The 27,543-nt window shown below is 40.0% G+C and overlaps 3 protein-coding genes across 6 annotated transcripts in view; 1 reads left to right on the top strand and 2 right to left on the bottom strand.

Annotated features, from left to right (window-relative positions):
- wipf2a (WAS/WASL interacting protein family, member 2a) overlaps positions 1-16,352 on the bottom strand; it is a 29,012-nt gene extending 12,660 nt beyond the window's left edge. Inside the window, exons 1-5 of the mRNA XM_022196542.2 lie at positions 15,825-16,352; positions 6,631-6,775; positions 4,462-4,594; positions 3,771-3,902; positions 1,692-2,366 (exon numbers count right to left, since the gene is read on the bottom strand). Coding sequence (XP_022052234.1) covers positions 1,692-2,366; positions 3,771-3,902; positions 4,462-4,594; positions 6,631-6,693 — 1,003 coding nt within the window. The 5' untranslated portion in view covers positions 6,694-6,775; positions 15,825-16,352. The remainder of the gene's footprint in view (positions 1-1,691; positions 2,367-3,770; positions 3,903-4,461; positions 4,595-6,630; positions 6,776-15,824) is intronic.
- Positions 16,353-19,305: 2,953 nt separating this feature from the next.
- On the top strand, positions 19,306-20,143 carry mrpl21 (mitochondrial ribosomal protein L21). Its single transcript, XM_022196538.2, is given in 2 exon segments — positions 19,306-19,730; positions 19,733-20,143. Coding segments are annotated over 2 exon segments (585 nt in total). The 5' UTR covers positions 19,306-19,351; the 3' UTR covers positions 19,939-20,143.
- A 691-nt stretch (positions 20,144-20,834) lies between these two features.
- c3h6orf120 (chromosome 3 C6orf120 homolog) lies at positions 20,835-27,178 on the bottom strand. 4 transcript variants are annotated; one of them, XM_022196539.2, is made up of 2 exons: positions 27,083-27,178; positions 20,835-23,735 (listed from the first exon to the last, which is right to left on the bottom strand). In XM_022196539.2, the coding sequence occupies exon 2, from the start codon at positions 23,699-23,701 to the stop codon at positions 23,153-23,155; it is 549 nt and encodes a 182-aa protein (XP_022052231.1). In that variant the 5' UTR covers positions 23,702-23,735; positions 27,083-27,178; the 3' UTR covers positions 20,835-23,152. The 4 variants fall into 4 exon arrangements, with proteins under 4 accessions (XP_022052231.1, XP_051801657.1, XP_051801658.1 ...); XM_051945697.1 differs by lacking the exon at positions 27,083-27,178 and adding an exon at positions 25,885-27,066; XM_051945698.1 differs by lacking the exon at positions 27,083-27,178 and adding an exon at positions 24,851-25,878.
- Positions 27,179-27,543: the final 365 nt, after the last annotated feature.

Here is a 27,543-nt window from a genome sequence, read left to right on the forward strand (position 1 = left end):
ACCACTGTCAGTGTAAATGGAAACATAATACTGGGTTTAGCATCATGACTGTCTTTCAGCCAAACCCCTGTCTAACAATGTAAAAATGTTATTACGCAACTAACTCAGACGTGAAACATCACATTGTGAGCCTCTAACAGCCAAATAACACCACTATAATCAATCATGAGGCTGTTTATAGTAATGTTTTCTATGTACCAGCTACTGATTTGTAGGTTCAGACAATGTAGCTGTACATCACTAGTAAACTATTTCACACTGCTTGGGACCAGAAAACAAATAAAAAGTATAATCCTGAGCAGAGAACAGGAACAATGAAAAAACTGCTGGCACGCTACAATTTAATGCAAAGTATGGGGGAAAGCAGAGAGAGATTTAAAGTAAAGAGGAATGCTGGAATATTCCACAAGGCTACAGGAATGCAGAGAAACCAGGAGACCTTGTGGCGAATCGCTTCATCATCCAATCACAACCCAGAGCTGGAGCTAACAAGTGCCTTCCTGTTTTCTGTGTTCAGCATGATTTCAAATTACAAATATGTTTCCAGTGAGCTATAAATCCACTTGGGAGGACAAGCAATATCTTCAGCTCAAATTTCCAATTTGCAGTGTATTCATTTATTAAAATTAGGGCACTCTGCAAATATGAGCATCTAAATCCTGTAGCACTTAATTCTACATGAACACACACACACAGTTACACACTGAAATACAGATATGTAATAATGTGTGCCATCATCTGCATGGCATCTCCACAATCAAGCCTAAACACGCCTGCCAACAGACAGCATATGTGCTCCACTTTAAAATATGCAATTCATTTGACTGTCAAGGCAATAAGGAAAAAGAAGTTTTAAAAAAAACACAAGGCAGCTGTAAATATAAGACACATTAAACTGCTGTGTGTTCAGTGCCTGTGCAGACACCTGGCCTGAACGCTGCAGTCAGAAGAGAAGCATTTATACACTGCAGAGCCAAACAAATTACATTGCTGTCCTCTGCTCTACTTTCAGATTCATACTGAAGTAGGTGTGATCATGTGGAGGAAATGTTTCAGTATAAAATGCTGCTTTAAGGCTGGACCACGCTTTACAGCTTCAGAGATAACGAGTACAAACTTGCTTTGTCTTTTATATGAACATTCCTCCAGCTGAGAATGGAGACTGATGAGGTCTTCATCACCGGGACAAATGCAGAATCGGGGGAGTCATAATATAGTCATACCCTTAATGTACACAAAAGCGAAACATAATCAACGTTTAAATGATGGGTCGATTAACGGATCAGTCGGTTAACATGAAAAACACATTCCACAGTATTTTGGGGGCATTTTCTGACCTTTACAGAAAGACAACAGAAGAGAGATGACAAGACATAAAAAGAAAGAGATAGTCAGATTAGGAATGCAAGAAGTGGGATTTGTGATCAGTGGTGTGAATCCCTCAGCCCCAGGAGGCAACAAGACAAACAGAAATAATATGTGATTGATTACCAGTCATTTATCAATCAGAGATGTCACATTTTCACCATTTTCTGACTTTTAAAGGGACTAAACAATTAATTCAGTTGGAAAATATAGTAGTTTCTCAACACAAATTAGTGTGTCCTTTTCCTTTAAAAGAACATAATGAAAGTAACTTCTCTGACCTTCAAAAAACATGACAGGTGGCAGCTATGTGTGTTTGCTCGTACCTGCTCTACGTCCAGGTGGCTCTCTGGCAGGTGGTGGCGGTCTGCTGACCTGCTGAGGAGATGGAGATGCTGAAGGAGGAGGCGGTGGAGCATGGCTACGTCCTTGGCTGCCGCCTCCTGATGTATGTTTTTTGTGCAGGGAGTTGTGCCTCTGGGGAAGCTCTGGAGCTCCACCACCGTCGACATGGGATGGCCCGTTGGAGATGCTGCCTGAAGTGTGTGGTCTGTACGGCGGAGGAGGAGGAGGAGCAGATGAGCCACCAGTTGGCGGTCTGCTGGAAGATGGAGGTGGTTTTACAGTGCTAGGAGGGGTGGGGCCTCTGCTGGGCGTCGGTGGCAGGGGTTTCTCCCTGCTGTGAGAGGAAGATTGAGCATGTACTTTCTGGTTCGGGGTCGGAGGAGCATTGCCACGGCCACCTCTGTTAAACGGTGGAGGAGGAGGTGGTGCAGAGGTGCTGTGCTTCATCCCACTGCCTGCTGAGGAGATGCTGCTGTTGCTGGAGGGCCGTGAGATGTCAGGCAGTGAGGGGCGGTGGGAGCGCTGGTGCTCCGGTGGGGAAGGCTTGTTGGGTGGGGAAGGTGAGGTGGAGCGGCCTGAAGGAGGGCGAGGGGCTGAGGACCGGGACCCTGGTGGCCTCAGAGCAGATCTGCCCACCGAACCTCCTGCAGAACCATCTGAATGAAAGACAGAAAGGTGGTGTTGAGTGCATCACTTTTAACACCTCGTTATCAATTAATCTGTAATTATGTTCTTGACTAATGAACAAATTAATCTCTTGGTCTATAAACTCTCAGAGAATTTCACCTATTATAATTTCCTAAAGACAGAGAGGCATTTTCAAAAGGCTTCTTTTCATCCAACCAAAATTACAAATAAAGCAGATATTGGTTTAAGAATCACATTTAACAAACAAAAGCAGCCCCAGAAAGTTACGCAGTGGTCTTTAAAGACAAAAATGTCCTTGTCACGAAAAAAACCCTGACATATTAGTATTATTTTCTACTGTCACTGCGTTACATTTTTGATGTACTGAAAAGACAAAATGGTTGAGGGCCCGTTGTACTTCTTTGTCAAAGTCAGACTCATTTTTTATCTCCTGAAAAACAATGCTGTGACAACCACTTGCACTCAGAATATGTGAAGTTGAGGTTCACAAACAGCTGCATGTAGGTATAAAAATACACCCCTAAAGGTATACACATCCCCACACCAACCCAACCAAACTCACACAAACTTCAAGGCTCAAAAGCCAAAGCAGGAATGTTGTGCTTTGGGGCTGCAATATGTATGTAAACACATTTCCTTCCAACAATCCAGCTCACTGGTTTGGACAACCTATGATGATGTAATGGTCCAAGAGGGAGTCAAAGGGACATTCTGATCTGCATTTGCACTATGCAGATTCTAACAGTTAATATTTAATAGCTGTGTAAAAGAAGCAAGTTTCAGCCTTTCATTCATAATTAATATCCTTTGCCTTACTGCAGTCACACACACGTTTGCTCCACCACAGACAAATGGACGAGGGAAAAATAGGTTCTTTAAGCTGGAAAAATCAGGTCTATATCCACATCTTCTCTGCAGTCATACATGTACTGTGAATTTGTGGGTGTTTAAACATTCTGTGTCAATTATTTATTGCCTACCTGCTCAAGCACTGCAGATAAAAACTGGCTAATAACTAAATCACTTAGAATGCATCTCTTCTCCTATGACACTTATGTTCTTGTACACGGTCCCTGAGAAATAAATCTCTATTGAGGTATTTCTACAAACACAAAATCACAGGTAAAGAACAGATTGCTTCGAACAGACATAAAGTACAAGCTCATTAGGAAAGAAGAAATAGCGTTCTCAGTTTAATGATCAATTATCAAGAATGATCAGAATTTGACTGAAATATTGGCTGTTTCCCATCAGAAGTGGATTTTGACTTCAGATCTCCTCCATGGTCAATTTATTTACACTAATGAAAGAAAATGTGGACAAAATGGTTAAACTGTTATTGTCAACATGCAGCCAACCCAAATACTTCTAATATAAATATACAGTAAAACTAAAACACATAAAACTTTTACCTCCAATTGGACGTAATTTTGGTACACCTCCTTGGAAAAGGCCTGCCATTCCCATTGGTCCTCCACCTCCAAAACCACCACCGCCTCCTCCTCCACCTCCACCTCCACCTCCACCTCCTCCTCCCCCTGATTCTGGTACAAAGACAAGGAAATAAAAAATAAATGTAAATATTTAGAAATCTGGAGAATGTTTGAGTTCTCCGTGGTAGAACTGTCACAATAAGTGTGCACAAGAGAGCCACAGTATTTAATTAACTTATTTTTATTAGTCCAAAATTTAGATGTGAGAAAACTTTGGAATTAGAGCCGTATGTACATTAGAGCTGCAAATCAAATCATCTTTTCATTTACAATTGTGGCTTCAAGCAGTTATGAAAACAAGGTAATTGATAGAAAAGATTGTTGTGCCGTGTTTCATTTAACAATCATGCTCTCTGCTTTGTCTTGTGCTATAAATCAAGTATAGGCCCTTTCCCCCCTCCCTAAGAGCTTATTCTACATCAATTTTGGAGCTATTTCCCAGGTCAAAAAACAACTGCAGCTCTCATATTGTTGAATTAAGCTTTTCATTGCATATAGACATTAAGTAACTATTGCTACTGACATGTCTCTGGACACACTGCTTCATGAGTAGTTTTCAGTTTTAATCAGTTGAGATTTGAGCGTATAAAACAAATTTGTTACAACTCACTCTCTAAAACTGGAGCGCTACGGTCATTGACCACAGTGACCTTCTTCAGCCTGGCGCCTTTGCAGATGTCTGACAGCAGCGCTCCTCTGCCTTTTGCCTCAGACGAGCTCAGTTTGGGAGGAGTTGTGTTCGCCTGTGGAGGAAGGTAACAGATATGCAATCACAACTCTATTTCCTCTTATCTAAAACACAGTGGAAAGCTAGACACTTAAAAAAGAACTGGGCCTTGTAAACAGAAGTCACATGACTCAGTAGCTGGTTTACTGGCCAACTTCTGGTCACGTGTCATCAGGCTACTTTGGGATTTTAGCTGATTTTGACTCTGAAGTTCATGTCAGTCAAAAACAAACATGGAAAACTGATCATTTGCACCGACTTCAGATTAGACTAATTTTCTTATCTTCAGTTTTCCTCAGTTGCTGTTTTTACACAGTGTGTTAACACTCAGCGTTTAACTCAGACCAGTGTAGCCACCAAAAATTTCAGTAGAATTTGAAAACCTGTGTACCAAAATTATGTCCGTTTTCAAAGAAACCAAATTATCCGATTAGTTAAATGAAGACAAAAAGCTCAGTACATTCAAGTCAGTCCCAAACAACAGCCTCAAAAGTTACATACAACACACACAGATAGATATACAGTGCCATAGCTAAAGTATTCGCCCCCTTCTCGAATTCTTGTTTTATTTCTTTAAAAATTGTCCCCATTTAAATGTTTAAGACGATCAAACAAATTTAAATATTAGACAAAGACCAAAGTAATCACAAAATGCAGTGTTTATATAATGATTTAATGTTTGAAGGGAAAAAAGCAATCCAAACCTACCTGGCCCTGTGTGGAAAAATAATCGCCCCCCTTGTTAAATCATGAATTAACTGCAGTTAATCACATCTTTTTGGAAAGCCAGTTCAATTTCACTGACCACACCCAAGCCTCAGTACCTCCAGACCTGTTCCATCAAGAAATTACTTAAATCGAACCTGTCTGACTGAATGAAGTCGATCAGAAAATCTCAACAAAATGCAGCAATCCAGAAAAATTCAAGAACAGATGAGAAATAAAGTAACGGACATCTATCAGTCTGGAAAGGGTTAAAAAGCCTTTTCTAAAGTTATGCGACTCCAGTGAAACACAGTGAGAGCCATTATCCACAAATGCAGAAAACATGGAACAGTGGTGAACCTTCCCAGGAGCGGTCGGCCTACCAAAGTTACCCCAAGAGCACAGCAACGACTCATCCAGGAGTTCACAAAGGAACCCAGGATAACATCTAAAGAACTGCAGAATTCCCTTGTCTCAGTTAGGGTCAGTGTTCATGACTCAACAATAAGGACCAGACCGGGCAGAAATGGCACCCATGACAGAGTTACAAAAACAACACAAAGGCTCAGGTTGGGTTCGACTTGACGACATGAAAGTTGAACTTCTTGGAAGGTGTGTGTCTTGTTAAATCTGCTGTAAAAGTAACACAGCATTTCAGAAAAAGAATGTCATAGCAACAGTCAGACATGGTGGCGGTAGTGTGATGGTTTGAGGACCTGGACGACTTGCTGTGATTGATGGAACCATGAATTCTGCTCTCTACCAGATAATCCTAAAGGAGAACCATCAGTTTGTGACCTCAAGCTGAAGCGCACTTGGATTCTGCAGCAGGACAACGATCCAAAACACACCAGCAAGACTACTTCTGAACGACTTAAAGATAAAATGAAGGTTCTGAAGTGGCCTCAAAGTTCAGACACGAAACTGATTGATATGCTGCGGTTTGACCTTAAAAAGGCTGTTCATGCCCGAAAACCCTCCAGTGTTGCTGAATTAAAACAATTCTGCAAAAAAGAGAGGCCCAAAATATCTCCCCAGAGATGTGAAAGACTCATTACCTGTTATAGAAAACACTTGATTTTAGCTGTTGCTGCTGAGGGTAGCCCGCCAGTTAATAGGTTTAGGAGGCAAATATTGTTTCACACAGGGTCAGGTAGCTTAGAAACCCAAGTAAACTGCATTTTGTGTTTGCTTGGATTATCTTTGTCTGATATTTATATTTGTTTGATGGTCTTAAACGTTAAAGTGGGGAAATATGCAAAAAAAAAGAACTGAAGAAGGTGGGAAATACTTTTACACAGCACTGTACATATGCAGTTTTGCAGTGAATTTAATTTGATCACTAACCTCATTAAAAGTTGGGGGAGGCGGGGGTCCTGGAGGAGGAGGGGGAGGGGGAGGAATAGGCATCTTGTCCCGCTGTTGGCACCTCTCTGTGTGGGGTAAAGGCCGGTGAAATCACTGTCTCCTCTGGGACGACACACACTGACTCCTGGAAAAAGAAAAGAGGCATATTTCATTTCATTACTTATTTTTAAAATGAGACAGTTCGTACTAATGTACATTTTCATGTAAATACGAGAGATTATAGCCATGCGGCTAATTCCCATCTCAAACTTTCAATCGATCAAGCTGCAAATAACCGTTTAAATGTTCCTTCGACCCTGAAACATCGTTGTCTGCGCGGCCTCACTTTGGAGCAGAGTGTTTTGGAACTCAGGTGTGAAAATCTAACTGATGAAGGAGTCATTGGATGGGTGAATAACGAAATGTACATGCTGCTGTATCCAGCAAACAGGAATACTTCCTTTCTAGAGCAGAATGCAAATGAACTCATAACATGAAATATTTCTTTTGCAAATACAGCTCCATGTGTAGGCCATTTTTTTCCACAACAACTTTCTCTAAGAAGCAAGAATCTTTTGAGGAAAACAGTTTGGTTGTACGTACTCCTGCAAGGTCCGGTCTTTAAAACCCTTAGCTTAAAACGGTCAGAGTTATTTTTTTCAGTTAACTGATTGGCCTGTGGAATGCCAGTGGTGCCAAATGTCATCCTTTGTCCAGTTGAGAGAATAAAAATAATCAATACATTTTAAAGGAGAGAACAAAGAGCACCCAATGCTCATAAATGATTAATTTGAAACAGAAAATTAATAAAAATAAATAAATAAAACCATCTGAATAGTCAGCGATTGTTCTTCTCCTGATCAAATAATTATTTCAAGCCTAATATTAAACAAGCACACAGCAGAACGCATAATACTGACCCTATTTAACCATCTACCAGGGGAGGGCTCATTCTCTTCTCTTTATTACTGCCTTAACTGATATTAGTGTAACAGCGCAGACAGAACACCAGCTGTTGCATTACAGAGGCAGAATATAAGAGCTATACTGTGAATTGCATAATATTTACGTGCTTTCATTTTGTACTGTTGAACAGAAGAAAGCGATGAGTTTGTCTGCCTTTGTGTCTGTTAAATTGGCTCTGTCCAAGATGACTCTCAGGGGAATTAGGAGAGTTTCTGAATTAAAGTTGACAAATAACTGATATGAGTGAAAGATCTGAGTGCAAACTACTGAGCTGTCAAAATAGTGAATCAAATGGACGCGTTCTAAAAAAACATTATCCTCTTTGATAGTCTACAAGAACAAACAGTAATCATAATTCTTGATTTCAATTCATATTGTGGTTTTTGGTTTTCATGTCCCATGTCTCGCTTGTGAATTTCAATCAATCTGTAACGGTTTAACAAATAAATGGGATGTGTCCCAACATGATGATTACTCATTTTTCAAACATTGTCATTGTTTTAAAAGGCTCAAGGTGAAGAAATGGACTCCACCTATTTGTAGGACAGAAGTGAACTAACATGAAACTGCCAGGATTAGTACAGCTGTGGGATTTTTCTACTACTTTCATGCTGTGTTAAAGAGAAAACAAGACGACGAGCTAAATGACTGTGATTCTGCTCCTTCACAGTCAAAACATAACAGTTCCTACTTAGCTGTCTAGAAGACATTCCTGGTAGAAAGAAGCAGGTGCTGAAGCTGCTCCTGGGATACACGAGGGTAGCGCATAGCGAGAAAGAACATTTCGACAAGAATCTCAGTAAAACAACAAGGACCAAGACAAAGAATTAGTGGCTTAAGTGTTTTAAATCCCAACTTTAAACCCGTTTGTAGCCACACTAGCAGCACGGTTCTAGGGAGGTCAGTGCGTCAGTCCAGAATGAAACATCTTAGCAAACTACTGGACTGATGGCCAAAATCTATGGTTCACAACTTCAGTAATAAAATGCTACATGAATAAACACTAGAGCCTCACACCTACACACAGAAAACTACAAATGAAATATCAGAGAGTGACGAAATTATTAACAAATTTACCCGTGGTATTCATATTTTTCAAAGAATAAAGGAAGTTAAAGGTTTTTGTGTCTGCTTCCTGGTGCAAACCACTCAAACAGTTCTGATGAAATGCTGCCTATCAGAGACAGGCGTACGTACCTGTCCAACCCATGAGCTGCTCACAGGTGAAGGGCTGTACAGCAACAAAGAGGATAACTGCTGTTTCTTGGTGAGCACTCATTTTAAACATCATAGTAGCACCACAAAACAAACATGGCACAGTTTTTCATGACCCTTGTTGTATATTTTGGCAGTTTTGTCAAACTTTCATTTGAAATATGTCAAATTAAGATTTGCATTTCTACAGCATGGCCCAAATCCCGGGATTTTTAAAGAAATACGTTCTTGATGTAGCAAAAGCACAAGTCTCAAATTCTTTCTAAATGGTGTCTTTTGAACTATTGGACCCACTACTGCTTGTAAAAACTCTGAACTTTTCCATCCTGACCAGCACAGCAACAGGTTTCCAGCTGCAGGGTAGATACACCAGTAACGTTAGCATAACCTGCTAGTACGGTGTAGGTCTGCCTTGTGCTCCACAACTATTTTGACCCACTAAGGCATGCACGTTCACAAAACCTCTTAAAGTGTCCTGTGTATCAAGCACAAAGACATTATTAAATTCTGAGGAAATTGGAGAGAACACCTTGAATTTGTTATGTTCCTCAAACCATCCATCCATCCATCATCTATACACCGTTTAATCCTCAATTAGGGTCATGGAGGGCCTAGACTCTGTCCCAGCTGGAGAGAGACACCTGGACACATAGCCAGTCGATCACAGAGACAAACAATCACACTCACATTCACACCTACGGGCAGTTTAGAATTATCACCTCAGCATGTTTTTGGACTGTGGGAGGAAGCTGTAGAAATCCTACACATCCACAGGGAACACATGCAAACTCCATGCTCTTTAGCTGCGACGCGACAGTGCTAACCACCGATGCACTGTGCAGCCGCCTCCTCAAACCACTTCTGACTATTATTCATAGAGTGGCAGGGGGCAAAATCCTGCTGAAGGAGACCACTGCTATGAGGGAATACGACTGCCATGTAGGGAAATGTGTGGTCAGCAGCAATACTCAGGTAGGAGCTACGTGTTGTGATTAATCAGACCAACTATCGTCCATTGCTCCAATCCACCGCAGGGACTTTTAGGTGGCAAAATGGAGCAAAATGTGTTCTAGCCCACAATGATGATCACCTACTAAACTGATTTCCTTCTTTTTTTAATTGTCAGCAGGTTTGGCACAGAAACTGCATTGCTGCCTCCCACTGCTTTAAATAACACATCTGGTCTAAGCAAATGGAAATGATACACGTTTATTTGTATAGAGCAGGGAAGGAGATCCGGTAACAACTGGTCACTCAAGATGCAGGTGAAAATGCATTTTAATTACCAGGAGGGAACATTTCCCCAGAAGGTTCCTGTTGCCTGGGGAAAGTTCCAGTAGTGGAAAAATACCTCAACACGTTTTGGTCTGTATAATGTTGTACTGATTTTAATTTTTGCAATGATACAGATACTTCCTCGCTCTTTCCTTCTTGTATCATCATTGACATTTATCACTTTGTCTCTATTTTGCATTTTTTAATTTACATGTGGTTAATTATGATCATTTCCCCCTTTCTGTGACAAGCTGCCATAAACACATACCAGAATTCACACCCCTAACAATTATTAACAAAAGAATGCTTCTGGGGACATTTTATGGTACAATACAATGTAAACAAGACTTACTACTGAATTTATATTTACCAAAATCAAAAACCACCTAAAAAAATCGGCTAATCCAAAAACACCTAAATGTGATGCACCTGTACCTAAAAAGCTCTAAATGTGTCAGCTCTGCACACAATGAGGGCCTGAGGTGAGTGGATCTTCCCAAACCAGTTAGCTGCCTGGTCCCGTTGCTGGCTCCTCACCCCACCCTCACCCTCTGCGGCTCCATTCCTCAGCAGCCTGGTTGAGTGCTGGGGCAGGTTTTCAGAGGGAAACCAAAGGAATCTCACCGAGCAAGCTCGCCAGTCAGTCAGTGACGTGGTTTAAACAGAAACGCACAGCAGCGAACTAAACTGAGAGTGGGGCGATAAAGAAATGTTTCAACATCTGCTCAATGCATGCACGTCACGATGCTTCTGAAAATCAGAAGAATTATTTCAAAACAGTAGGATAAATGGTCCCATTCTGTTTGAAATGAAGGCGTAGAAGTATTTAAATCCACATTTGACATATATAGATGCATAATGTCTATATGCGTCTGTATATGTTTTAGGTTGCTTTATAATAGTCAACATATCAATCACTGTTTCCCCTGGGTTGAAATGGCTGTGAGGTGGTGGGTGTAGGCAAGGGCCAAAGGCCCTTGCATGGGCGAGCGCCGCTGGCGCGAAGCAACTCGGGGGGTCCGGGGGCATGTCCCCCCCGGAAAAATTTTGAAAATCAAGATGCAAAATGGTAGCCTAGCCACACTAGACCCATGCTCTGATGACACAAGGGTCTAGGCACGCTTGACAGGGAGGGAGGCGGGCTAAAAGGTTGTCTATCAAATCACTCTGCAGCAATTGGGTAGGTATACAACCAATCAGCGCAACGAATAGGCTCCTAGAGCGCCGGAAATCAGAGGATGCGGTAGTTCGGTGAAGCCTTATTTATACAGTCAATGGGTGAAGCTCAAGTATATTACAGACATGTTAACAGAAAGATTATTCAGAGTCGGTACTAATGGAGCTCAATGACTGTTGTCGTTTGTGTTGTCGACCCTGGCAGAGAATTAAATTCGTTGCTGTGGGTTGTCTAGCGTGGCTAGGCTAGTTGTTTCCGGTTGTTTCGGTCAGAATCGTCGCGCCTCTGTCGTCACTTAGTTACGCCCGCCTTCTGACTCTACACTTCATGGTGATTCGTCCGGCCAGTTGTAGGAGCCTCCAACCTCGAGCCTTATGGAGGGTAACTAGACCCACCCTGGCAGAGAATTAAATTTGTTGCCGTGGGTTGTCTAGCGCAGCTAGGCTAGCAAAATGGGGCATTCTGTCACAATTTGGAGCACATTTTGTTGTATTTGTAGCCATTTCCAAAAACTAAATTAAATAAAATTTTCATGTTTCTTTTCTAAAAATTAGTGATAGGGAGAAAATCTGACAAATATAAACCCACTTGTCCTTGCGATCAAAACATGTCAACTCGTCCAGTCTATTATATTCTGGTCAGATTTCCACAAGCCATTCCAAAATGCCACATCAGTTCTTATTACAAATTTGAAAAAGATGACAAAGGACTTGAATCTGGAATCAAGTGGTGACTTTTACTTTTTTTCTGAAAACAACTACATGTTAGGTACCAAATTCCCACTTCCTTTTTATTTATAATAAAAAGGTTATGTCATGACCTTCATTTTACTTAAAAATGTGAAAAAACTTCAACTCTGGGTTAACAACTGGTTTTCTGAAGGAGTTAGTTCTGTTTTCAAAACTGTTACCTTTTTGAACACAGAACTAAAATTTGAACACAGAATTTCTTTTGCCATTGAATGATATAATTTCGGGCACTCTATAAATCATTTTATCAAAAGAAACTAGGAACTTTATATTCTGTTGAAATCATTTGTCTCGTTCGTGAGAACGGGTTTTGTCGTGCCTAAATGTTTTAACGGGAGCCATTTTTGCAGTCACTGTCAATTCGTATCGCCGCGGACAACAAAACGGTAAGCAAACTCAGTAAAGGAAGCGAGATCGATGCCTACACTGCGTTGCTTACTTTATTTTGATGACATGCGATAGTTTTGATACTTAATTTGACATATGTCTGTGATACACACCTGCTTTTAGCCCCGAAAAACGAAACCATGGAGCGCTGCCGCTTCTTGTCCGCAACGGGGATGTGCCTTGCTGTCTTCAGTCACGGCGAGAAAAGGCTGCCATTCTGACTTGTTGATTTCAGCGGCGAATATACCGGACTTATGTGTCAATGCTTTCTAATATTTAGCATTACTTTTTTCTTTTTTTTTTTTGGTGCGGACCAGTGAGGCAGCAATGTCGGCAAAATTGTAATGAGGCGGTGGCTTATACCAGCGAGGCGGCCCGCCTCGTCGGTCATATAGGAGGGGAAACACTGTCAATGTCGGCTTTTCTAGTCTATATTTTATCACTCGCCTTCAAAACAGAGCTGTAACTGTCATTTTACATGAGCTGTTTATTCTGTCAGCTGAAAATTATTAAAAAGACAATGCAGTCCATCATTCATTTTTTAAAAAGTATTTTGAAAGCAAAAACACCCCCAAAACTTGTGTGTTACAACTCTGGCAGTAAGAACATTTTCAATTCTTTCCCATCATTGTAAATTGAATACAGTTTGGTTTTCAACATAACCAAAGTTTATGACTTTAGTTTGGACTTTGTAGCATCTGATGAGAATTTTCCATCACGAAGACATCTTCAAGACTAAATGGATTAGTAAATTTTAAAAATAATGGCTTGTTGCAGCTGGCATAGCTTTCTATGTTTGGAATAACTGCATTCTTCTATTCTGAACTACAATTGATACCAAACAAATATTGGTTTTTGCTTACACAAGCATTTAGTAAAGCAGTAACAGATGTAGGAATTGTTGAGTTGACAAAACAAAAACAAAATCAATGTGACTTCATACAAAAGAGAGTTCAGTTTGTGCTAAGCTTGTGCTCTCTTCTTTCGCAAAGGTAGTGCTAAATTTGATATTTTAATAAAACTATTATTTTAGTGAACCAATAATGGAGCTAAACTTTACTTTGTGGTGAGGTGCTGGATGCATGGGTCAACAGGGCTTCTTCTGAACACGTTACTGAAATGTTTAAATCAACAGTCATGTAACATGTTTGTGGGACACAGAGATGTTTCCATTTTCACAAAGATAAAAATCTCTAGTTCTAACAGCTTGCGTAATTCTAAATAGGGAGACTTAGAATTGCCCACAAATACATAATGTCAAATACTCTGCTTGAAATTTGTTCAATTCATTTGTCAACCTCAAAAACATCGAACAAAAAAATACTTTTAAAAAAAATCCCCCTTCATGGTTCTCAGTGCTTGTCATCTCTAACCAAGTAAACGAGTTGTACAGGTCCATTCTAGAAAAGCTAGAAAGTTTGGCACATTTATATTTACAAGGACACATTCATAATGATTAAATGGTGTCAATCAATTCTAATTCAGTAGATTTACTCATTAAATGCTTCAGCTACACCTCCAATCAGAGAAAAAATTAACAACTTGAACAGAATAAAATACCATGGAAAATGCTAGGCATGAGATTAAATAATGCTCATACAAATCCTTTTATAAGCCAAAATCAAATAAGTAGAGGAGCTCCTCCAAACATAAACGGTGGGATCACAAATCAGACCTATGACAGACCTAATATAATTAAGTATAGTATAATGTACACTGTATTGGCAGCACAAATGTGACTACTAAGAATTGAAATCGACAACAGCTAAGAACTGAAAACTGAAACAGATTACATCCATTATATAGCATATATATTTTAGGCAAATGTGTCTTACAGTTTTATAGTCCCTCTCTGGTCACTGATTAAACCTCTAAACACTCATTTCTGTATATCAAAACTACATAGTTGAAAGGTTTTTTTCCAACAAAATAATCTCCTCCTGCCTTAAAATGCCTTAGATGTAACTACACTGTTAGTCTCTATAGAATGTGCAGCGCTATAAAGTCCCTTCCTCTCTCTTTTCACCCACCAATCTATTACTTGGGGCATCTTGAGCACACCAGCTCACCTCAGATCTGCTCAGACACTATTAAAGTATTCTACACTATGCAATGGAAGGCTGTAATACTGGTGTTAGGGTTAGTAATTCAGTCATATATGTTCAAACTGAAAGCAGATTCCTCCAGGTATAATACACAGTGCCAATCTGCAACTTTTGGTTCTTGGTTCCTCATGTTTGTTATGTACGAAACCCCAGAAATCTCAATCTGAGATTCTCAGTAAATATAGTATTGTAGAATTGTTAAAAAATGTGCATCACGTTGTTACATATGTCTTTTATAAGAGTCAACTGAAGCATTTTTCCTATTATGTGATGTTCATCTGTCTTATTTACTAAACACACATTAAACTGGCTGCCTTATCCTGAAGAAAACATAAAGGTCCCGGCCTCTGACCTCCACAATCTAATTTAGTAACCCTGCAACTGAAGACCAAAGTAAAGTAAGGGCTAAAGTAGGTCATGGTCGCTGGTTTGCTGTCCATTTAACCCAAGCAAGTTGGTAAACAGCCATTCAATGGAAAATAATAAAAAAAAAGTTTCTCTGCATCAACAGTGTGACGCTGCGCAGAGAAACAGTCGGGGAGGGAGAGCTGTATGAGGAAGTTGGATGCTTTTGTGGTCAAGGAAATACACAGAGATAAAGGCCTGTAGCTCTGTGTGCGTCTTTCTAGGCTTTGGGGGGAACTGACAGCCCAAGACTACAAAACAGGACCAGAACACTCCCAGGACAGATTCTGTAATAAAAGTCTCCTCATTAAAATCTAATACAAATTTTATGATGAGTATGGAGCTTTAACAATTAGCCAAGTAGTCATCCAGTACTTTGGGATTGAAATAACTATTTTAATAGCAAAAAATGTTGTCTGTTTCTACTTTCTCAATTGCGTTGATTTAATGTTTTCCTTTGTCCTAATTTGACAGGAAGTTGAAAATCTTTGAGATTTGGGACTCAGATGTAAACGTTTAACAGTTACAAGAACCATTTCTCTGCATTAAGTGCTTATAGTATTGACACTTAAAGCGAATTTTCTGACATAACTTACTTAGGTCCAAGTTAAAAACGACAGAAGTAATTGTTCATAAAATTGTGTATTTGTATGGCGCCGTATTGGTACTTCTACTCAAGTAAATATTCTAAGACTTCGTAAACAGGTTAATATTTTTTTTATCTTGTTGGACAAATTTAAGAGTTTCTAGCTAGCAGAAACATAAAACTGTGTCAGAAAACTCAGTAAACATGACTGCTCCGGCCTGGGCAGGTTGTACAGCCTCTCCCAGGTACAGGAACAAACATACCTGGCAGTAGCTAGCTTAAACTTAGGTGGAGTTCAGTTAGCTTCCACATCCTCGGAATTTACTCACCCTGGCTCGAACAACAGGAGGTTTGGCAGCGTCGTACTTCCAAACAACATGAATGGAAAGTGTCGTTGTGGCAATCCGTCGCCGGAGCAGTTTGACAAAAAATTAGGACGGGAGGGTGCTGGCAAGTCGCAGTGATGTAACTTAACGCCACCAAAGATACTCGCAGGTTAGCCGGCTAACGTTAGCTGGTTGTCGACGGTTTACCAGCTCGGCTAGCGGCGGTTATAGTGGAGCTAGCCGCAGTTAGCTGGCTAGCATCGGGCTGTTTACTTTCCTGCTGTCAGTGTCAACGCAGTCCGACTGCCTGCAAACTCTGTCCGCCACAGCTCTTTGAGATAACGTAGCACTTAAATCGAACTGTGGGACACGTTTAAGGGCTACTTTTTTCTTTAGCTGTTTCTGGTTGCTACGGAAAACTTTACCCGCACTCCTGACCTGCGAGCAGAGCCATACTCCCCGCTGACACCGTTTTATCGGTCCCTTCTCGGAAACCCGGAAACGGGCAGACCGACACAAAATGGAGGCGCATCAGCGGTGCGTTGAAGTGCTGCAGGAAATTCCAACTTTCAGTCTACAAAGTCGCGATGGCATACTAGTATATACCCAGAACCGAGGGCAAAAAAGAATCATTCATTGTAACTTTTAAGATTTTCCAGAACCTCCACTGTGGTGGACAACATAACGAAAACAAAACAAAACAAAACAAAACAAAACAAAACAAAACAAAACAAAACAAAACAAAACAAAACAAAACAAAACAGTGACTCTTCTAAATCAAAACAAGCCCACAAGAAAACAAGAATGTCAATCAAATTTACCCTTCTGTTACATTACGGGACAAATGGACTCATTTTAGTAAAAAATTAAATTAAATTGAAAACATCTAAAACAAATTGTTAAGATAATTTTTCAGTCAGAAATTTCTTCTGTTTGGCTTAATAAGTGTAATCAGCATATAAAATGAAAATCGTTCATTTCACATATTTGCAAACGCACCCTGAACAGAAGAGGTGTATTGTGTTAATTTATCAACTCCATGAAAAGAAAAAGAATCAAAGGCAAAATGTCATTTATAAAAAGTCAATGTCATGTAAAATTATTGTGTAGGTATTTTCAATATACTTTTAAAAAAGTTTCGACATGCGTTTTTCCAGAAAAACTAGTGAATTATCCTCATTGAACCATGATGTGTGAGAGCTAAACAACACTGCTGCACTAAATATTGATAGAAATGTTTGATAATAGGATGAATAATAAGAAATACACAGTGTTTATGGGGTTTCTTGATTTCTGACCCTTTTGGATAAGTAAACATGACCCAGGAACATTTTTTGCTGCTCCTGAGAAATGAACCTACCAGCAAGATGAGGAAACTTAATTAAACTGAACATGAACATAAATTAAACTCTCAACAGTCAGAAGGCTTGTCTCAGCATGAAAACAAAGTTCTCTTTCATCCCACTCAATCACAACATATGATTGGAAATACTGGGATGTCCTCTACGGTGCACATCACGATTTAATAGGGTAGCTCAAATGAGTCAGAAGATATCGATCAAAAACTAATGTCCACTACAGAGACATGAATGAATGAATGAATGAACGAATGAATGGGCCAGGTCTCAGGAGGATACTGTTGATCTCTCAACAAAACTCAGTCCCTCAACGCCTGATTCAAGGGGAGGTTTAAATTTCAAGTTAAATGTGCATATAAAATGTGACAATCTCTAGTCTTTATAAAAAAGCACCACTAACTTGTGTTTTTCCAAAATTGTTTTTACATTTGGGATAATAGATGAATATTCCTCTTACACCAATAGATCTTTATTTGATTAAAAATAGTTCCTCAGTGGTATTATGCTGTTATTTTGTTATTAAGGTTCCACAGCTTCTTAAAGCAGATGCTTACTTGTTCAATTTTTATTTGAGTATTTGAAGAGTTCATTTGCCAAAACAGGTAACTCCGTTTTCAGAAAAATCTTTTTTTATTGTTTACTTGAGATACCACCAATACACACTAATAATTTATTTTTTCTCTATTTTGTCATGTATTTTTCTACTGAGTCAAATCCACTCAACTTCAGTTTGATTGACATTATCTCAAGTAAACAATAAAAAAAAGTTTTCTGAAAATGTATCAAAACAGAGTTATCTGTTTTTGCAAATGAACTCTTCATTTATTATTTGAATGTGTAAGTCACAGCAAAACAATTTACTGTGATGTTGACTCTTTGCCGAAAAATGTATAGAAACTCCAAAACCAATAGTTTAGTTGTCAATATATACTGACCTCATAATCAAGTAAGAGAGGTTCATAGATGGCAGACGCACAACGCAGCTGTTGTAGGGGTTTTGACTTTATATGTAATATTCATGTGAATTTTGTGATATTAAGGGGATACAATAAATATTCGATAAGAAGGAGAAAAAAACTCAAAATCAACTTTTGTGCACAAAAAATGATCTGATAGAGCACAACAGCTGGATATGCTATGAAAACAAGGATTCTCATTGTGAAACATTTTAAATAGCGTCGAATATTTTATATTTTGCATTGCGTACTTGCTCATTTTTTCATTTTGGTTTCACTGGGACAAGTATTTTGTATTTATTTATTTTACCATGTATTTTTATGGGGTTTTCAGCATTACATACATTCTCTTCAAGGTACACGAACCCATTTTCAAATTACACACACACACACATATAGATGAAGAACATTATCGGCAACAAAAGCACATTGACAGCATTGACAATAGAAGCAAGACAAAACAAAATTTAACAAAAATATATCAGACAAATAAGTAAAGAAAATAAAGTGAAACCAGTGAAAATACAATTTAAAAAAATGTATTAAAAATATGTAAATATGCAAACCTTGGTGTCAAAAAGGATTACAGTGTGTTCCAAGTTAGTCTGTGTAACCTATTAACATCCTGCCCTATGAAACTGTCAAATATATAATGTTAGTCTTTGAAAGATGACATAGTATTGACTAAGGATGGAAAAGGGCCCCAAGCCTTATTAAAATTGTCTGGAAAATCTTTAATATTGAACTTAATTTTCTCTAAATGAATGAAGGACATTAGAGTTTCCAACCAGCAATTAGAAGATGGAGCTTTTTGATCCTTCCAGTGAAGCAAGATTCGTCTGCGGGCCACAAGAGAGGAAAAAAGTAATAACATAAATATATAATTTTTTAGGAGATAAAAGTTTGTTGTTGGGCACCTCCAATGTTTATGGTAGTTTGATTATTTATTTGATTATAAATGTGTCCCAATGAAAACAAAGAGACAAATATGTAAAAATTATATATTTGTTTTGTGATATATATAAAATAACAAACTGAGACGAACATATAAAAATTAAACGAACGGGAACGTTTAATCCCATGACTTTGTCATGTTGAGTCCTTTGTCCACAGACTGTGGTGGTGTTCACACTCCAGCCGGTAGGTGGCGGACACACAGTTAACAGTGGATGTCTGTAGACAAACAGGAAGAAGAAGAAGCTTCGTCGCTGTGAAGATGGCGGTGAGCAGAGGGCTTCCAGGACTGTGGAGGACATGCAGCTTCTTGTTACCCAGACACCCTCTTCTGTTCCCTGGCGCCACCCGAACACAGAACTCTGTTAGCGGGGAGCTGGTGCCGCGGACCTCGCTGTCCAGGCCTCCGTGGGCGGAGCAGACGAGCCTGGTTCCGGCGGAGGAGGAGCAGAGCCGACACGCCGCGGTGGTGAGCGCCGTCAACCAGCGGATCAGCCGGCAGGACTTCGGCCGGCTGTTCGCGGTGGTGCAGTTCGCCGGCCGTCAGTGGAAGGTCACCGACGAAGACCTGATCCTGATCGAGAACCACATCGAGGCGGAGTGCGGGGAGCGGATCCGGATGGAGAAGGTGCTGCTGGTGGGGGGGAGGAGTTCACCCTGGTCGGCAGGCCTCTGCTGGGGAAGGAGCTGGTCAGGGTCGAGGCCACCGTGATCGAGAAGACCGAGTCCTGGCCCAAAGTCCACATGCGTTTCTGGAAGAGACACCGGTTCCAGCGTAAGAAGATCATCATCCAGCCGCAGACAGTCCTGCGGATCAACAGCATCGAGCTGGCGCCCAGACTCGCATGATGATGTTTCACACCGGGACTGTGGGTTCGTTCGTCCTTGGTGACAGTCTGTCTCTTAAGACGTCCGCGGTTGCTTTAAACAGAAACAAACCTGAACAGCTGGAACTGAGAGAAAACTTTCTGAGCTGAACTGGGTTTTCTCCTGTAAATACACTTGCACTCTGTAGAGATGTGGATCAGATATAATAAAGTTTGTGTTTTCAATATGTGCTGAGGGATTTGGTCTAATTTTGAATTTAAAACAGTGAAACAAAGTAATTTAAAAAAAATGGCTTTTAGTGGCATGGCCGGATTGTCCACTTACAGGACAGCTGGACCCTGATGAAGTTTATGGCACAAGTTTTTCCACAGGCACCCAAAAATGTGTACAAACTACGCCATGGCTTTCCAAGGATCTCACTATTTCATGATTTGTCTCTGACTGATGTTAAATCTAATTTAGCAGTTTAAGGATAGCTTCAGGTCAAAACGTGGACATGGACTGAGTGATTCACACCGTGTGGATGAAGCTTTTCAGAGAATTCAGCTAAAAATTCTTTGTAACTATAACGTACCTCAGTGTGATGGATACCTACTAGACACAGCTGAGTCGGTACGTTATTCTCTGGTCAGTCATGACCAACAGTTACAGCAGCCTATATGGTCAGTGTTAAAAGAAAACTGGTAATACTAATGGGTTGGTTGTTGTAGTGTTACTGTAGAAAGGTCTCATCTTCACACCATCTGTTACTGCCACAAGTTTGTATCAAGACATAAAATCATTTGACTTATGTCAGATTACTGTAGATTTAAAGTTATGTACAGGTTTTGATGCAAACCACTTAAACCAACAAGACTTGGTTTTAGTGGTCCCAAGGTCGCTATCGATTCGGAACAAAAGATTCACAACACAAAAGCTGCAAAACAATATTTTGCTTTATTTTAAACCTGAATAAATCGTCTCTGGGAACAGGAAAGCTGCTTGGCTGCTCCAAGGACTGATCTGAAGGCACTGTTGAACATTTCTGCTCAGTGGTAACAAGTTTACTCATAACCGAACTCCAGCGCTGGAGGTGATGTTAAAATCAGGAGCTTGTCCAACAGGCAAAAACAAATCAAACAAATGTTGCTACTCAGGCTAACCGCTTGTTGGCAATCTTTTAACAAACCGGATGTTCCCATTTGGAGTCAAAATTAAAGAGACAGCCCAAAAAAAAAAATCTGCTTTGGTGAAAATCATCCTTGTACTTCTAAAACCTGTTCAGGTCTTCCTTTATATCCAACAATAAACCCATCCTGTAGGAACCTCTTATCTCAAAACCACCAACAATAAGTGTATTGCTAAGTTTGTTTGGACACTGAGACCCACACAGATCCCATGTGGTGTGGATAAGCAGCGTTAAGACAGACAGGTGGTTTCATTCATTCACAGGCTGAGGAGAGACTCAGTCATGTTAGTAACCTGTTTGAAGGTCTGTGAAAAGTTGAAGACAGGTTCAGATTTTTAGGTCTATCCTAATCCACCAATAACACAACATGTGAATGTTGAAAGTTTGTCATCACTGCGACCCTTCTTCAACCAGCCGTTACCTCAAAGCATGAATACACTGTCAAAGATAAGCAGGTACAGTCCTCGTTCTGTGAAAAACAATGTATTGTCGAGTTCAGCTGAAGCTTTTAAGATCCTCTGACAAACCCTGTGTGTGTCTTAATGCTGGCATACAGCTGAATGTGTCCGTCCATCAGGGCTCAAAGATGAACCACAGTTTGGCTGCAGGCCTCTGTTGGCCTCAAATCAAGCCCTAAACCAACTTTCTTTTCACCTGGAGGAAAACCAGCTTTTATATTTGCCTCCTTCACTGTGGCCAGGATTTGAATTTATTCAACACTACGGTTTATGGGATGTGTCACAACAGTTTTACACCAGCGTCCCCTATGCTTCAAGCAGAGCACAGACTACATAACTGTTCATCCGAGCTGTACTGGCCTGAGTGAGAAGAACCATAACTGCTTGAGTAATAAATCAATTGACTTATAAGGAATGTAAATAAAGAGGGAGACCAAACTGCAAACATCTGCTGGGTAACATACAAGCTCTCACCCTGAGTTTCAAGACTTGCCACAAAAAATGAAGTTCAAAGCAAAGCAGATCTTTGATCAGAGGAGATTCTACAAATTGTAAATCGATAGAAGCCAATGAGTTAGCTTAGCTCAGACTCCTTTCACGACGTCTGCACAGTGCAAAGAGGAAAAACGAGCAGAGCAGCGTCACTCTTACACAACAATTAGAATACAGCTTGATGTGTCTTATCCCTTTCTGTCAGCTGAATCAGGGAGGCTGCATTCCACCATGTTTGTAACTTCCCAAATCAAAATTCCAAAACTGTGCCTACTTTAACATGGTGAGAAGCCAGAGGGGCAGAGGCAGCGTTTGAACTTCTCTCCAGCTCTCTTTTTAAACATAGATAATGTGCTGCGGTTCTTTTTGAACAGACAACTCAAAAATAAATGCATAAAGGCCTGAAGTTCTTCTGAAACTGTGCTATATCAATACACCTTAACCTTGTGTGTGCATTCATTCAAACACAGCAGTGGAACTATGTCTGCTGTGGTTATTTACTGAAAAGTGAGCAGGTGGTTGTTTACACTGAACTGCTGTCAGGTTAACTGAAAACGGGTTCATGTCTGAGGGGAGTCTATGGCAGTATAAGTTGCCTAATGGCCTAAAATGAACCTCAGCTGAAATTGAAAACATGTTTGTACCCAGAACGAGGATTTCAGATTTGTACAGCAAACTTTTACAGTGTAATCACTTTACAGTTCTGTGGCTGCTTCAGGACAGGACAGGGAATGGTTACAGTGACAAACATGCGAGTGCTGCATTAAGAGGAACTTCAAAATCCAGATCTATCTTTTTAGACTTCAAAACTAGCTTTACCTCACACCATTTCATTCTCTCTTGAGAGGACAACAAAGCAAAGCAACACCACGGCCAGTCTAACAGGGTGACAGTTACTTGCTTATGACCAAACATATGACTTGGTGAAACATTCTTTGATTGGTAAATTCAGAGATCCATCAAGCTTCAGAATCTGATTTGTATTATGAGGACAAATTACTTAAATGAAAGAATTCCCCCGTGGTTAGGTACACTTTCTTATCCATTAACAATGAAAGGCTGGCTGAGCTAAGAACAGAATCCTCTCGCTGTCACAGCAGCACAAAAGAACCTCTTCTTATACTAGAATCTCAAGTATAATCTTCAAAATACCAATCAGTATAGTCCAAACGATTGACTCTTCCTCCTCAAAGTCCTCGGTTGTCTGAGTGGATTTCTTTCCCTTTTGTTCATCTTCTGATGAGTATGAGCCCTTATCAAACGGGTCCTGAGGCACCGTCTGATCATAAAAAACTCGCATTTCAAACTCGCTCTCTTGATGGGATGGGTGGCCATAAATGCCGATGCCCACAGGTCTGGTGAAGTCTCCCGGCACCACCACCACGTCATGGCCGCATGTGGCCGACTGCAGCTTGTACGTGTCGAAGCTCGGATGCAGGGTTTTATCCGACACGTAGAGGTCTGCGTCTCCTTTGAGGCTTTGCATGTGCAAGATGATTCTGCCATCGTGATTGAGGCGCAGGTAGCTGTAGTTTCCAGCCCCGATGTGGCCCTGAACCACATGAAGCAGCACCCACTCTTCAGGGATGCTGTCGTCCTCTGACAGGAAGCTTGTGGCCTGGGACAGGAAGAGGGCGACGACCAGCGCGCTGCAGCTCAGCATCATGGTGAAGGCATCTGTCAGTCAGTCAACAGACAGCCTGAAAAAGAGCACGACAGCGGATCAGAAAGAGGGATTCACCTGCTACACCCAAACACAGAGGGAAGCTAAAACTTTGACGCTTTCAGTGCAACAAGCATTAAAGGAAGGATGCAACTCACTGGGAATCCACTTTAAAAGTAAGAGAGCTGCGTACATGCTACTGAAATGAAATCTGTTCAATCCACACCAGAACTCTGCTGCTGCTCTCTGTTTTCACAACCAGCTGTTTGTCCTTCAGCTGCACAGAGGAGCTGAAAGGAGGACGGCCAGACAGATGAAGAGCAGAAACCTTCTGGACAAATGCTGTCTTCATGCAGGCTCAGCAGGCAGAAATCAGGTTTTATCTACCAATCAACCACTTGCAAAAGAGGATAGGAAAGTACATATAAGCTGCTGTCATCAAAATTAAAAGAAATATATGCTTAAAATATTTCAGTTTATGTGCAATGAGTCTAGAATATACAGTCTTCACTTTGAACAATGTCTGATGAAAAATATTTTTTCACCGTATTCTAATTACATGGGACTCATCTGGAGTCTGAAATATCAGAAAATTCATGATGTTCTATGATGATGAAAATGCAAATCAAATTTGGAGGTGTCTGAAATTACTAGCAAAGAAAAAAAATCATAATATTCATAGAAACCAGTTAAAGTTTGTTTTTTGCTTAAAGACTAAAACTGCTGTGGGTCAACTAATAGATTACAGCCTTGATTTAGTTTCAAAACTGCAAATAATGTTATTTCAAACCATTTTTGCAGCTAAATTATTTGAGAATAATTATTTAGCCAATAGGTTGATATTGTTTTTTGTTATTTGGGACCTTGAAAACAAATCTTTGTCCTTGGGTTCGTTTGGAGGCTCTAGTTTGGGGAGTTTCCATACAGTACAACCCAAGTAAAAACTGACACACTACAGAGTTACAAATGCATTTTCCCAGTCTGACCCAATGCTTCAGCTTTGAACGGGAATAATGAAAACATGAAAACAGCAGCATGTTGCAATGAGATCACACCAGCTGGGATGTGAAGACTCTCCAACCCATGAGGACCCAGCAGTAGTCGGGTCACACACGTTTGAACTCTGGCTTCATTTTGATCTCAACCACTCACCTGTAGACCTTTGTACTGTTACGACACAAACGCGCTGATAAAAACTTGTCCTCAAACTGCCTTTCTAGTAGATTCCTCTCCCTAACACACAGACTGACAGAGTGAAATCAATACTAGCTACACCATCACATCAGTGATAAAGAAGTCTGACAAAGCATCATTTATTCTGATATCAGGGTTCTTGGATACAATGAGTTTTAGTTTTTACTTTAATGAAAAGATACCTACTGATCTACAAGCTACACATGTGCACGGCAAAATGAGCGAGGAAAAGCAGATTAACTGAAAATGGAGGATTTGGCTACAAAAACAAAAACAACATCAGTTGTTAAGAAATGTTTCAGCAATCGAAAGGACGATAACATTGACCAAAATCACACACTTGGTCTGCAGTGTCAGGAACTGTTAGCCACTCCATGAGACAACATGACTAATGAACACTGCAAAGCTTCAACAAACAGAACTATTCAAAGCATCTGGTGAAGTTATTTTTAGATTGCAATATATATACACTACTGTTCAGAAGTTTGGGGTCATCACTGAGCCTTTCAACACCATTAGCTAACACAATGTAGCATTAGAACACAGGAGTGATGGTTGCTGGAAATGTTCCTCTGTACCCCTATGGAGATATTCCATTAAAAATCAGCCGTTTCCAGCTACAGTAGTCATTTACCACATTAACAATGTCTACACTGGATTTATCATTCATTTAATGTTGTCTTCACTGAAAAAAATGCTTTTTTTGTCTCAATTTGAAAAGTCAGCTTCTTTAAAAACAACATGCCTCAGTTCAAAATGTTTTCTTAAAACAGAACTTATCATTTCTCTGGAATGATTTCAGCATCTGACAGTTTGTTATTGCTCTGCTTCGTAGAGAGAAATTAACATCTTATCTGTTCAGGATTTAAATGAATGTCTCTGTAGTAAATAAGAGTGTCCTTGGAATGTATAAAAATAAGACATATCTACCTGATTCATCTAAAAATTTGCCTTTTACCGAGACATTTGTAGCTTTCTGTGGTACATCTTACCTTATACGGGGGTTTCTTTTCCTTCTTTCTTCTCATAAACATGCTACAATTTTCAAATAACTTGCCCTAAAAGCTAAAACAGAGCTGTTTATGACACCTTCAAAAAATACAAGAAATTTTAGAACAATAAAATGTAAAACTTTCATTAGCCCCTTAAAACAGGTCTAAAATAATGCTTAAATATCATGTTTATAGTAAACAGCATCTCATTCCTCAAGAAATCTACAAACGTGCCACACACGGACTCATGTGTGAAACATGGGTTTGTTTCTATTCCTAAGTGAACCTAAACTTTGAACTGAAGTGTACATTTAGCAGTAAAGCAACACATTGCAATTTCAATTTTTCTCCCATATCCTGCAGTCCTAATTGTATCTGACTGTATGTTAACCTACAATAGGCAATGGGTATAGCATAGTTAATAACAAAATTAAATAAGTTTGCAAGGATGAATATAACAAGGCAAAGCAAATCCCGTTTTACGGAATAGAAAGGACACCTGCAGAGGAAAGACACCCACCGGTGGAAAACGGACCTCTGACTGCCACAGCTCAGTGAAAGCTGACTCTAAAACAAACCTTACGACTGAAAGCCCCTCAGCAGAGTTAAAAATAAACTGCCAGGTCCGATATTTCCCGATGAGTCTGACCTTTGATACGAAGGGAAACAGACGGCAGTGGTTAACATTTCACTAAAGAAAGCTTCGCCTTAAAATTTATTTTAATACTGTAGCATTTACAGCTTTCGAACCAGATGACAGCGACAACTTAAACACATTGAAACAATCGCATTAAGAACAATTACACTTAAAAGAGTCTCGATAAACTGACACTGTTTGGGCGTCTGTGCTAACACAGCACTTGTTCCTGCGTGTAATGTGATAGCAAAATAGCCATAATAATGAATATAGATAAGTGTTCTGTTAAATAAAATGTTCAGGAATATACCTGTTAGCTCACACGGTGCTAGTTAGAAATAGCCTGAGCTAACAGTTAGCTACTTACTTAGCTAATTGATTAGCTTCTTAAAACTGCTGGTTAGCTATCACGCAGCTAACGTTGCTGCTAGCTAGCTGGGTCTGAGCTAAATCTTTCTTTCTTTATATTTTTACAGAAGATGGAGCTGTGGGGTAACTTAGAACTTTAAGTTGTGTTAAAGACGATAACAAGCAGTTTAATGATGCACCGAGTTTACTTACACAGCTGTCATTTCCTAAGCAGCATCCTCGACTAAACACAGCAGCGACCAAGTTCGCTTCTTCACTGATTCCTCCTTCGACTGACCACCAGCTGAAAGACGCACTGTCGACCCCTACCGACCAACCACTGCATCACATCCTGCTGCTCCACATCCGCCTGTTGTAGGACAGTGTGCTAACATGACGGATTTAAACATATTTTGATTACTGAAAACCCGGACACTCGGCCCGGCAATGAGATACTCAAATATGCTCAAAGTTTACTCAAAGATGCCTTGTAATTTCAATACATTTGACGTATGGATATAAAATTATTATTTTGCCAAGTACTAACCAAACACAGGCTTCTCAGAGATTACTCAGCATGTTTTATTAAGACAAGATTCAAAAATATAGAATAAAACAATGATCGAAAAAATGTCTCTTCTGTATTAGAAAAAAATACCTCTGTTGTATTAACA

The sequence above is a fragment of the Acanthochromis polyacanthus genome, chromosome 3 (assembly GCF_021347895.1).
Source record: "Acanthochromis polyacanthus isolate Apoly-LR-REF ecotype Palm Island chromosome 3, KAUST_Apoly_ChrSc, whole genome shotgun sequence".
Taxonomy (NCBI): domain Eukaryota; kingdom Metazoa; phylum Chordata; class Actinopteri; family Pomacentridae; genus Acanthochromis; species Acanthochromis polyacanthus.